This window comes from Myotis davidii, unplaced genomic scaffold (assembly GCF_000327345.1).
Source record: "Myotis davidii unplaced genomic scaffold, ASM32734v1 scaffold815, whole genome shotgun sequence".
Classification (NCBI taxonomy): Eukaryota; Metazoa; Chordata; class Mammalia; order Chiroptera; family Vespertilionidae; genus Myotis; species Myotis davidii.
The window spans coordinates 117,573-130,365 of NW_006288179.1; the positions used below are offsets into that span (position 1 = coordinate 117,573).

At 41.5% G+C, this 12,793-nt stretch overlaps 1 protein-coding gene across 1 annotated transcript; it reads right to left on the minus strand.

Moving 5' to 3' along the window:
* Positions 1 to 5,567: 5,567 nt before the first annotated feature.
* On the minus strand, positions 5,568 to 12,160 carry ATP5A1 (ATP synthase, H+ transporting, mitochondrial F1 complex, alpha subunit 1, cardiac muscle). The gene is made up of 11 exons (XM_015561477.1): positions 12,082 to 12,160; positions 11,040 to 11,209; positions 8,913 to 9,086; positions 8,647 to 8,813; positions 8,294 to 8,442; positions 7,807 to 7,958; positions 7,477 to 7,701; positions 6,613 to 6,720; positions 6,344 to 6,488; positions 5,906 to 6,056; positions 5,568 to 5,791 (listed from the first exon to the last, which is right to left on the minus strand). Exons 2-11 carry the CDS (start codon positions 11,196 to 11,198, stop codon positions 5,710 to 5,712), a joined length of 1,512 nt encoding a protein of 503 aa, XP_015416963.1. The 5' UTR covers positions 11,199 to 11,209; positions 12,082 to 12,160; the 3' UTR covers positions 5,568 to 5,709.
* Positions 12,161 to 12,793: the final 633 nt, after the last annotated feature.

Sequence of the window (12,793 nt, forward strand, 5' to 3'; positions counted from 1 at the left end):
GCCCGGACCCAGACGGACCCCGCGGCGTCAGGCCACAATCAGTGAGCGACACCTAACTGCCGCCTCCTCCAGGAAGCCTCCGGCGATTGGAAGGAACTGGTCCGGCGGCCTGCCCGCCCGAATTCGGCTCTGTTCCTGCCCACAAGTCCCCTCCTCCCTCGACCGAATTCCTTGCAGAGAACCCAGGCTCGAGGTGGTAGGGGAGTCCCCGCCCATCAGAGGGTGGCCGCGCGGATGGGGTGTCAGCGGGGCCACACTGGAATCTTTTTCTCGTGAGGTGTAGACGCTTCAGCGAGTTGTGTTCTGGACCCCGGGTGCCCCGTGCAAACCACCCAGCCCCCGGGGCACGTTTTAGTCTACAAGTCGTGGAGACGTCATGGATACTTTCCTCCCCGCTTGACTCTAGGTCCCTTAGCGGGGTCTTTACAGGGCGCACAGGAGCTCAGCTCCTCCCGGACCCTTCCCCATTCTCAAGACCCGAGACCCTCTCCACCAATCCCACCCCAGCAGTAGGAGCACAGAGCTTCCCTCTTCTCCCTCCACTCTCATAACATAACATACACCCCCGTAAAAGCATAGTCCCAGGGCCAGTCGGACCCATCCCTCTTTGTGGTAATATGGCACTGTATGCCCAGAGCCAGAGCTGCAGCCCAGAGAGGCTGAGTGAGTAGCCGGAGATCACAGTGTATTAAAGGGATGGAGAGCTCTGCCCACACCAAGCCTAGAGAGCAAGCGTTTGCCTCTTAAGCCGGTTCTAGCTCTGTCCAGACATAGTGAAGGAGCAATGACTGAGATTTGAAGGACAGCTGAAAGATTCTGCTTTGTAATGCCACCCCAGTCCCACAACTACAAGGATGGAGAGGTGGCCTCCATCCCTGGGTGACTTCAAGGGCATGAATCTGTTCATCTGGTCCTTCATCTCTTTGGAAAGCAGTTAGGCTAGAACAGTGATTCTCAACCTTTGCTGCGCATTAGAATCACCTGGGAATCTTTTTGAAATCCTGATTTCTGGGCCTCATCTCCAGAAATTCTGTTTCTTTGTTACTAATGTTGTGGCCCCACCCCATAACAAACAGAATTTCTGGAGGATGAGGCCCAGAAATCAGGATTTTAAAAAGATTCCCAGGTGATTCTAATGTGCAGCCAAGGTTGAGAACCACTGGGCTAGAAGGAAAGGAAGCCAGGCAGCACCATCAGGAGGCAGCAGAGGCCTTAGGGCTGTGGTTCTCAACCTGTGGGTCTCGAGCCCTTTGGGGGTCGAACGACCCTTTTACAGGGGTCGCCTAAGACCATCGGAAAACACATATAATTACATATTGTTTTTGTGATTAATCACCATGCTTTAATTATGTTCGATTTGTAACAATGAAAATACATCCTGCATATCAGATATTTATATTAGGATTCGTAACAGTAGCAAAATTACAGTTATGAAGTAGCAACAAAAATAATTTAATGGTTGGGGGTCACCACAACATGAGGAACTGTATTAAAGGGTCGCGGCATTAGGAAGGTTGAGAACCACTGCCTTAGGGGAAGGGCAGGGGGCACCAGGAAAACAGGCTAAACCAGTGATGGCGAACCTTTTGAACTTAGCGTGTCAGCATTTTGTATTTAAATGCCATTTAACAAAGAAAAATCAACCAAAAAGATGAATTTGCGTGTCACCTCTGACACGCGTGTGATAGGTTCGCCATCACTGGGCTAAACCTTAGCAGGAGGGGTAAGAAATAGTGCACACTGGGAAGATGAAAGAAGTTGAAGGGCCAAAGATAGGACCAAGTTTTGATCAGCTACCTCCTGCACTATCCCCATTTGGGATGGAGCCCACAACCCCAGCATGTACCCTAACTGCTATTAGAACCCTGACCTGCTGGTTCATAGAGCCATGCTCAACCACTGAGTCACGCCGGTCTGGCTTTTCCTGAAAGTTTTGAAGATTTGGAACAAATATATAGGAAACAATTTCAATTATCTAACTTTTAACGTCTAATATTTTTTTAAGTGTTAAGTCTTACAATTTTATATGGTACATTGTGCTTGATTTTTGAAGCTCACGCAGGCTTCAAAGATCCCTGACTTCTAAGGCTCCTCCACCATCTGGTGGCAATATTGCAAATTGCAAATGTTTGTCGAAGCTGCATTCCTCAAACGTTTATTATGCTCATCACCTGGACAGGTATTGATTGAAAAGACAAGTAAAATGTGTACTATATACAAGGGTCTATGACGAATTTGGGACATTTTACTAACAAAGTTAAATAACACTACTACAGCAATTATAAATCATGAAATTTAATAGTCAATACATTTAAAATAACCACTATTTTTACAGTAATTTTTTGTGTATAAGAGACCCCCACTTTTCCAACCTAAAATTAAGAAATCAATATTTTAAACATTTTGCTGGTTTTCCTCTTAAGGCCTTCTTCTTTTTTGGCATCTTAAGTTGTTCTTGTTTTCTCCACTATCTGATCATACACTGAGTGGGAAGAGGTCCAAATTGTCTCTCTGCAGCTCTATTTCCATGCTCTTTTGCATAGCTGAAAGACAATCGCTTACCGGTATTTATGGGCTCAGAACGCTGAGGTCCCTGTTGCAGCTGTGCACTCTCCACCTCCACCTCCACCTCCAATTAGGGCATCAGCTGACGTCAGTAACAATAAGGCTCGTGATTGGAGGAAGCCTGTTTGACAAGGTATGGGCAGCTAAGCACCCGCAAGGCTCCCTCAATTTCAGTCTAATGATTTTAGAAAAAAATAGTCTTATACACAGAAAAATGCAGTAATCTCTTCCAATAACATATATTTGCATAGTTAAGCTCTTACTGTACATAAAATTTGGAGTCTTGCTTTTTTAACTTAATGTTTCCTAAGTATTGTCTAAATTCCTTAAGTAAATCTTTCCTAACAAAGTTTGATACCACACAGTGCTGGCCAAAACACTCTTGCATGTAAAATTGATTATCTTTGTAAAGAGAAATTTGCCATGTCATCCAAATGTTAGATGCACCAATTTTTTGACCCAACATTTCCATGTTGAAGAATTTGCCCTCCAAATATATTCCATGTGCAAAGTGAAATATGTATGCAGTTAGTTATTCATAGTAGAATGGTTATTCTAGCAAAGATTTAAAGCAACAAAATGTGCATCCATTAAGAATTGCCTCGCCCGGCTGGCATGGCTCAGTGGTTGAGCATCAACCTATGAACCAGGGGATTGCGGTTTATTTCCAGGTTGGGGCACATGCCCAGGTTGTGGGTTCGATCCCGTGTGGGGCATGCAGGAAGCGACCAATCAATGATTCTAATCACTGATGTTTCTTTCTCCCTTCTCTGAAATCAATAAAATTTTTTAAAAAGAATTGCCTCAATATATTGATGTATCTTTTTAAAATTATTTCGCCTTGGAAGGAACTAAGTGGAGACATGAGCCTAGGCTGGCTGCTTTGGCTCACTAAATCAGAGAAAAGGGAGCCTTGTGGGCAGGTTCAGGGGGTTTGTTTACCTGGGAGGAACTGCTGATGCCAATTGCTGCCCTGGTTGCAAGCCTCCAGTGAGGATTTAAAAACAGAAAACGAATTTAATCCTAAAACCCTCTGCCTGGTTAGGGTTAGGTTAGTGTTGTTTATGGTTAGGGTTAGGCTATGGCACTTTCCGTCCTTCCCCCACATTCTGAGCATCCATACTTACTAGGCAAAAATTAGTCCAGCCCTAGCTGGTTTGGCTCAATGGATAGAGCATTGGCCTGCGGAATGAAGGGTCCCAGGTTCGATTTCGGCCAAGGGCACATGCCTGGGTTGTGGGCTTGATCCCCAGGAGGGGGTATGCAGGAGGCAGCCAATCAATGATTCTCTCTCATCATTCATGTTTCTCTCTCTCCCTCTCCCTTCCTCTCTAAAATCAATAAAATATATTTTTTAAAAAATTAGTCCAATTCTCTTTATTTTTTTAAATATATTTTTATTGATTTCATAGAGGAAGGGGGAGAGAAAGAGAAACATCAATGATAATCATTGATCAGCTGCACCAAGCCCGCAACCTGGGCATGTGCCCTTGACCAGAATCGAACCTGGGACCGGTCAGTCTCCAGGCTGACACTCTATCCACTGAGCCAAACCAGCCAGGCCAATTCTCTTTTTTAAATGAATCTAAGGCACGGGGATGAATATCCAAGCCCCTGGTCAGCCTGAGGACCCTTGTTACCACACTGGGCTAGAGATCATCAGCTGAAAGCAGACCCTGGTATTTTGGGTCAGGCCCGTGGCCTGGCTAGGGGAAAGGTACAACCCTCACTCAGCTTTTAGAACTAAAGACAGTCCATGATTGCCGACTATTGCAAGCTCGAGGACGGCACTACCCTGTGGTGATCCTCTTCTGAAAACAAGGTGCAGGTAGCGTTCCTGAATACCTATTGTGTGCAGTGCACATTGCTAGGAGTTTCACAAGTGACCTCACTGAATCTTCATGACCGTGGGGCGTCAGGGTTCCCAGCCCCTGAGCAGATGGGGACATGGACGATCAGCAAGGTGGGGTGGCCCGCCTGGGATCACACTGCTGGCTGGAGGCAGAGGCAGCATGACACCCAGTCCATGGCAGACACTGCAGCCTGGCCCCTCCCTCCCACACAGCCAGAAGTGGAGAGTAGCTGCTCAATTAGTGTTCAATGAATCAGAAACGAATCTGAACATGCCCAGAGAAGCCATCACATTAAAGGCTGCAATTTAAAAAAATAAAAATAAAAATAAAAAATAAAGGCTGCAATTTTAAATTACAGGTGCAGAACTTGAGGGGAGGAAAAACAGTCAGTTACATGTATCTACGTTGCTGATCCTCTCAAGTCCATATCTATCCTGACCTTTCCCATCTCATTCCCCAGCTTCCCCACCCTATACCAGTCAGGCTCTTCTGTGCTGCCACCCCATCCTAGCTCATGCTTTGCAGGCTATGGGTCATGCTTCCTCCTGCTCATCACCACTCCCTTCTCCAGCCCTCAGTGTCTTCCCACTTCTTGAACTTCTAGAACTTGTCAACTTTATCACAAACTAGCCCTTAATAACATGATATATCCTTATGTTCTCTAATTTCTGTTCCTCTTGGATATTTTACCTCCCCAAGATTTCAAAGCACCTCAAGAGAGATCTTTCTCATGTATTCATTGATGAGACAATGATGGAGCCAGCCAGAGAATCCAAGGAACTCTCTCTGATCCTCAACAAGATGTTTTATTTCATTTCCCATTGTCTGATCCCTCCCATTCAGGAAAGAGGTGTAAACCTGACCAGCTAGCTAAAGCCAGATGAGACCCTGGGACCAGAGCCTGGTCAAGCAGAGGCTGTGGTCCGAAAACACCAGAGGGCAGGAGAAAGCTGTTATTCAATTTGCCAAGTCAATGAATTTCTGTTTCACCAAATATAAAGCACTCTAAAATCTGCAAAGAACTTAGCTGTGAATTATTTAAGCCTACTTAGATTGATAACAGTCAAATAAAATAAGCAATGAAGCAATGCTTACCAATTCCTCAAAGCAAACTCAGTTCTTTTAAAGGAACCATTCAAACTACAGAAAACCACCAAGCAATATGGAACCTTTATTTTTAAGGTGATTCTGTACATCTGGAGCATGAGAGTAAACCTTTTACAAATGGAACTGATTACTAGAAGAAACAATGACAAAACCAAACTGGTATTTGATGTGAATCCATAGGAGTTTAAGCTTCAAATCCAGCCAAGAAGTTTGTTACAATTTCTTTCAGCTTTGCATCTGACTGTTCTGAGATCTTTCCGTCACTCCTGTTTGGAAATAAAAGGAGATCATTAGTTCTGACCTGGACAAAAATTCAATGACTAGGCTAACTACAAAATACAAAAGAAATTTAGCAAGACTTCATGCAATTGTGTTCATACCTGATATTGCCCAACAGGGCTTGGTGTTGGCTGATAACATGAGACAAGAAAGCACTCTCAAACTTTGTGATCTTGCTGGGCTCCAGTTTATCAAGATACCCTCTTACACCGGCATAAATAACAGCCACTTGCTCTTCAATAGCCATGGGAGCTGAAGAGAAACAAAAGGATGCCAGTGAGTTGTTCAAATAAATACCATGTTACCAAAGTCAGAGAAACTTACTTTACCCTCCATTAACAAGTTTCTTCATATCACTTATTTTCACGTTGGCAGTGAGAAACTCCACCCACCTCCTCCCTAGGAAACAGTGATATTCTGATATTTGCAAGTCCTAAAGTATTACCGCTGATGAGATAACAGCATGTATTACAGCTTGTAGGAAGCTGTGTCATATTCCCACATAGTAGGAACTTGATCAAATAAAGAGAACAACTCACAATACTGTCCTTGCTTCAGCAATTCAGTCAGACGTACACCACGGCTCAAGAGTTGCTGAGTGGCAGCATCAAGATCAGAACCGAACTGAGCAAAAGCAGCAACCTCACGATACTGAGCCAATTCCAGCTTCATGGTACCTGCCACCTGAAATACAGAATTGGTTAACTCATACTATACAAAAATACTTCACTCAGTGACACAGAGCACTATACAAATAAACTTTGGTTTTAACCTAATGATACCTCTCCCCAAAAGTGATTCAAATTACCTGCTTCATGGCCCTGGTTTGGGCAGCAGATCCAACACGGGACACAGACAAACCAACGTTAATGGCAGGGCGAATACCTTTGTAGAACAATTCTGTTTCCAAGAAGATCTACAATGTAAGGACAATGTACATGCTAGCAAACTTAGAAATCAGCATTTCAAAATTAAGACACTGTGTGGAAAAACTGAAGCCCAAAAACACTAAGAATACTAAATGGTATCTTATGGTAAATAGCTCCTCAAATCTTTCACAACCCAAATCAACCTACATATTTCATTGCTGAGATTGGGAGATGTGCGTAACATGGGGAAAAAAAAAAAAGGTTAACGTTTTATTAAAATACTAGAGGCCCAGTGCACAACATCCGTGGGGGGTGAGGGTGGGGGCGGCAGGCGAGAGGAAATCCCTCAGCCTGGCCTGCAGCCTCTCGCAATCCGGGACCTCTGGCTCCTAACCACTCACCTGCCTACCTGTCTGATCGTCCCTAACCACTCTGCCTGCCTGATCGCCCCTAACTGCTCGCCCCCACCGCTGCAGCTTTGTCAGGAAGGACATCCGGAAGGTCGTTTAGCTGTCCAGTCTAATTAGCACATTACGCTTTTAATATTATATACAGGTGGAGTGAAATGATTTCTGGGATTTGCTCAAAATTATGCAGGGGGAAGGATAGCAGGGGTATAAATGAAGCAAGAAGTACTCCAAACTATAAATTGATATATGGGGTTTTGCTATACTATCCTCTTTACTTTTGCATACATTTGAAATTTTCCATAAAAAAAAAAGGTAAAATCAGTTCAGAACTATTTTCAACCAGTACATTGGAATCACCCTAAGCTTTTACATTTATATTAAGCATAAGAATACCTGTCCGTCAGTGATGGAAATGACATTCGTTGGAATGTAAGCAGACACATCACCAGCTTGTGTTTCTATGACTGGTAGAGCAGTCAAGGAGCCACCACCAAAAGAATCGTTCATTTTGGCTGCTCTCTCTAGCAGACGGGAGTGTAGGTAGAACACATCACCAGGATAGGCCTCACGACCAGGGGGTCGGCGCAGCAGCAAAGACATCTGACGATAAGCAACAGCCTATAGTACAGAAAAAGGTTAGGAAATCCACCTGTTAGACAGAAGCTACATTTGGTCAAATAGTGCAAACATACAAACAGAGTCTAAAAATACATTTATTTTGACCTGTTTGGATAAGTCATCATAGATGATCAAAGCATGTTTGCCATTATCCCTGAAATATTCTCCCATAGAACAACCGGAATAAGGAGCCAGGTACTGAAGTGGGGCAGCATCAGAAGCGGTAGCTGAAACCACAATGGTGTACTTCATGGCATCTGAGAAAAACACAGATTTGTTTTACAAGGTTGTTAATATTGTGATTTCTAAAGTAGAGGCTACTGTAATAAAAATTATCTAAATGCTTTACTAAGTGATTTACTACTAAGATTAATCTGAGTCAAACAGCTTCTACTTTAAAGAAAATGATAAAACCTTAAAACTTAGTTTTATGCTAAATTTTTACATTTACTTTTCTTTTATGTATTAACTATATCAGTATAGAGTTCATTAGAGAGTAATTAAAATCAGCCTTCATTAAGTAGACGTTATCCTAAGATTGGCAGCTACAGGGCTCCCAGGTAACAACAATGGGACTAAAGTTCTTTAATACCTGCATCTGTCAGTCTCTTCACCAACTGGGCAACAGTGGATCTCTTCTGACCAATAGCAACATAGATACAGTACAGCTTCTTCTTTTCATCAGTTCCCTCATTGAAACGTTTCTGGTTAATGATTGTGTCAATAGCAATTGATGTTTTGCTTTAAAAAGTGAAAGTAAACATAAATCTTAACTAAATGTTTCAAAGAATTCCCCAATTAAAATTTCACTACTACAACTAACCCACACATCAAAATTTTATTCTCCCCATTATATCCAAAGCATTTACCATTCCAACACTATAAAGTAATCTTTTCATAGAGCCAATTTCAGTTAGAACTTTTAACAAGCTACTGCGTCTTTACCCAGTCTGTCGGTCACCAATAATCAGCTCACGCTGACCACGACCAATGGGCACCAAGCTATCCACAGCCTTAATGCCAGTCTGCATTGGTTCCCGCACAGAGATTCGAGGAATGATCCCAGGGGCTTTCAGGCCAACTCGCCTACGGGTCTTGGAACCAATTGGACCCTGTTGATAAAAAGGAACCCCAGAACAATCAGTCTTGATATTTGATAGAAACTACAACCACACCAAAAAGGAACGACATCTAATGAATGATAAACCTACCTTCCCATCAATGGCATTACCAAGGGCATCTACTACACGACCCAACAGCTCCTCGCCAACAGGAACATCCACAATGGCTCCTGTTCGCTTCACAATATCTCCTTCCTTAATTAGTTTATCATTTCCAAACACGACAACACCCACATTGTCAGGTTCCAAGTTCAGAGACATACCCTACATAAAAGACAATTGAACACCAATGAACCCCAAGTGGCTCTTGTCCCCACATACCAACACTACATATGAAAATAGCTATAGGGAAAAAAGGCAGTATTGTTCTTTAGATCTGGTTTACTCCTAAGTATTTTTCTAATAAACAATCTTCTTTGGTTAAGACTTTTAAAATAGCGCCTTTGCCAGATAGCTCAGTTGGTTAGAACCTCATGCCAATATGCCAAGGTTGCAGGTTCGATCCCTGGACAGGGCATATACAGGAGTCCACCAATGAATGCATAAATAAGTGGAACAACAAATTAATGTTTCTCTAAAAATCAATAGATAAAATTTTAAAAAAAGGACTTGCTTCTTATCACATCCTCAAAGAGCACATGGAAGGAAAGAAATTGAACATGGTAAATTTTTCCACTGCATTTCCTTTGACCATAGCTTTTGAGCTCGGTGATCAATATGAAATAGTGATCAAGGGCAATTGGAAATTTTAAGACATAGTTGATTTACATCTTTTGACCTATAAGAAGCTCCATAAACAGTTTAACCATCTAATGAGAACCTCTACTTGTCTGGTTAATGGAAAGTGAAATTAAAAGCTACCCTATCAGCCCTGACTGGTTTGGTTCAGTGGATAGAGCGTCAGCCTGCGGACTGAAGGGTCCCAGGTTCGATTCCAGTCAAGGGCACCAAAAAAAAAAAAAAAAAAAAAAAAGGGCTACCCAATTAAGATCAAATCTTCATAACAGTACTGGGTCATCTGTCATTACAAACATTTCAAAATGTTAAGATTTTATAGCCCCTAAATCAAAACAAAAAGGCTATTCCAGGAACTCAGTCTGGTCAGTGATGTAAGATCTGGTGTAGCTATCATAAGCTCTCTGATGATATATGCCCACTTCTTTCTACTAGGTTGAGCCTAGAATACAGAGGAATATCGTAGAATATTATTGGAGGTACTGAATCTTTAGTCTAAATCTGATTTCAATATATGTCACTAACCATATGTGGCTTCTTAAATTTAAACTCAAATTTATAAATGTGGTCCCTTAGGTCACACCTGCTACCTTTTACATGCTCAATGGTCTCTCATACATACACTCGTTACCGTATTAAACAGCACAGACATAGAATATTTCTGACATTGCAGAAAGTTCTATTGGACTGTATGGGCTAACACTCTTAAAAGCTAAAAGGAGACTTGAGAGCTCATTAATTTCAGCCTAAGCTTTCAAAGACATATAAGATACACACACTAAAGATAAAAGAGGTTAACTTTTTAGACACTGAAAAAACTTTTGGCCCTACAATTCTCCTTGTACATTAAGTGGCTCTTTTTTAGCAAGAGGACCAAGGCGATCCTTTCCCCTATTTGTGTACTACTGCCCCTGGTCCATCTAGACATCAGGCTCTGCTTTCCTCAGAGAACTATGACTCCTACAACTTTTAATTCTCACCCCACTGGCCAACTAGGCTCAACCTAGTAGAAAAAAGTGGGCTTACATCATCAGAGAACTTGTGATCGCAACACCAGCAACTCGCCTCTCACCAAGAGATCTATTCTTACTAGAAATACAAAGTCAGTGACTTTGAACTTTCCACGAGAAATGAATTTATTAATTTAATTAAATGAGTTTAATTAAAGTTATCATATGCTTTTATACAAGATGATCGTCACAGCTACAAAGAACAGACTTGAACTTCTTAGAATTTGGGTGAAGATTTACTAAAACTATGTATTTAGGAGCTAATGGCTATGACTTATGTGAAAACCCTTAAATTTATTATGTGAAAACCCTTAAATTTATTTTCACAATCTATGACAATGACTACAAAAACCCTGAGACAGATTGAGATTTAAAGTAAAAAACAAAACAAAAAAAAACCTGACATAATGATTTACTAAATGAATAACTAAAAGACAACCCTAAAACAGCAAAATACTATTTTATAATTTACCTTTAAGCCTGAAGAAAACTCTACCATTTCTTCTGCTTGGACATTCCTCAGCCCATGTACTCGGGCAATACCATCACCAATACTTAAGACACGCCCAGTCTCTTCAAGGTCAACAGAGGTATCAGCTCCAAGAATTCGCTCTTCAAGAATAGAGGACATCTCCGCAGTGCCTATTGAGAGCAATTCCATTACTAACACTAATCTGGCCCCAGTTTCTTTTCAAAACCTATTCGCATAACAACATGAATAATATAGTTTGTGATCACAATGATGAAATTATACTCCAAAAAGCAATATATGTAGTTCTATTCAAAAAAGCATGAGATCTATGAAAAAGAACCCACGTGATTCAGAGAAAACTTCACAAGACAGATTAAAACATCCTTAAAATAAACTTGCAAGGGCAAATTCATAGATTAGCACCTAATGCCTTTGATGAACATAGAGGTAAAAACTGCCTACTTTTTGTAAATATTTTTAGGAGAGGGGAAAAAATCTTTTATAGATCAGAAACCACCACCTGACATGTGCACATTCTGTTTCCACTCAATGAGACATTATCAGAACAAAGAAGCTGTACTAACATCAAAAGAGAAATATATAAAACTGTAGTTCATTTCACTAGAACAAGCAAACCTACCAACAAAGGACTAAATGGCACATTGTGGGTTAAGAATCTGAGGTTCTGCCAGGCAGGTGTGGCTCAGTGTTGACCTATGAACCAGGAGGTCACAGTTCAATCCATCCATGGCAGGGCACATGCACGGGTTTCAAATCGATCCCCGGTAGGGGGTGTGCAAGAGGCAGCCGATAAATGATTATCTCTCATCATTGATGTTTCTCCCTTTCTCTCCCTTCCTCTCTGAAATCAATAAAAATATATTTAGGAAAAGAAAAAAATAATCTGGAGTTCCGCAGTAACTAAAATTGAGAGGAAAAAATTAACAAAATAGGGGGGAAAAGCCTGCAACAACTATGTAACTTATCTTTCATTTAATGAGAAGGTAGTAAGTGTGGTGTAGATTTAGAAATAATGACTCACCAATCTTCTGAAGATGAGTGTTAGAGGCATGGAGATTCCTTGTAGCAATGAAGGATGATCCCAGAGCATTTTTGGAGACCTAGGGCAAAAATATATTTTTTTAAATCTGATTTTTAAAAAGGCCTTTATAAAACTGGCTAGCTTGAATGCAAGCTTAGTTTGATCAAGTTATCTGTTAAGATATTAATTATACTCACAATATTTTGCTTAAAATTGGAAGACTTTTAACAGATGAAAAAACACTTTTTTGATATGTAAAAACCTATTTGCAGTTCCTGGAAGTATAGTAACAGTTAATAAAGCATCTTTCCCTTTAAAGGTATCAGGCACTATTATTTTGACTTTAGAGATATTTATATTAAAAAAAAAACAACAATCAAGAGCCCAGCCAGCGTGGCTTAGTGGTTGTGCATCCACCTAAGAACCAGGAGGTCACAGTTGGATTCCCGGTCAGGGCACATGCCCGGGTTGCGGGCTCAATCCCAGCGTGTGCAGGAGGCAGCCGATCAATTATTCTCTCACCATTGATGTTTCTATCTCTATTTCCCTCTCCCTTCCTCTCTAAAATTAAAAAAAAAAAGAAGCTCACTGTGGATGGGTCAGGGCATGGAGGACCACCTACAAATAGAAGGGCGAAGCATGTTCCCCCACATCCCATTGGTCAGAACGCAGACACTTACTCACCCATCTAAAAAGGCTGCTGAGGGACACC

Coding starts and splice junctions, on each gene's coding strand:
- ATP5A1 (XM_015561477.1), bottom strand. CDS start 11,198: ATGTCCTCTATTCTTGAAGAGCGAATTCTTGGAGCTGATACCTCTGTT. Junction 8,814..8,912: donor GTAATGCCATTGATGGGAAG/GTAGGTTTATCA, acceptor TTTTATCAACAG/GGTCCAATTGGTTCCAAGAC. Junction 5,792..5,905: donor GCCCTGTTGGGCAATATCAG/GTATGAACACAA, acceptor ATTTCCAAACAG/GAGTGACGGAAAGATCTCAG.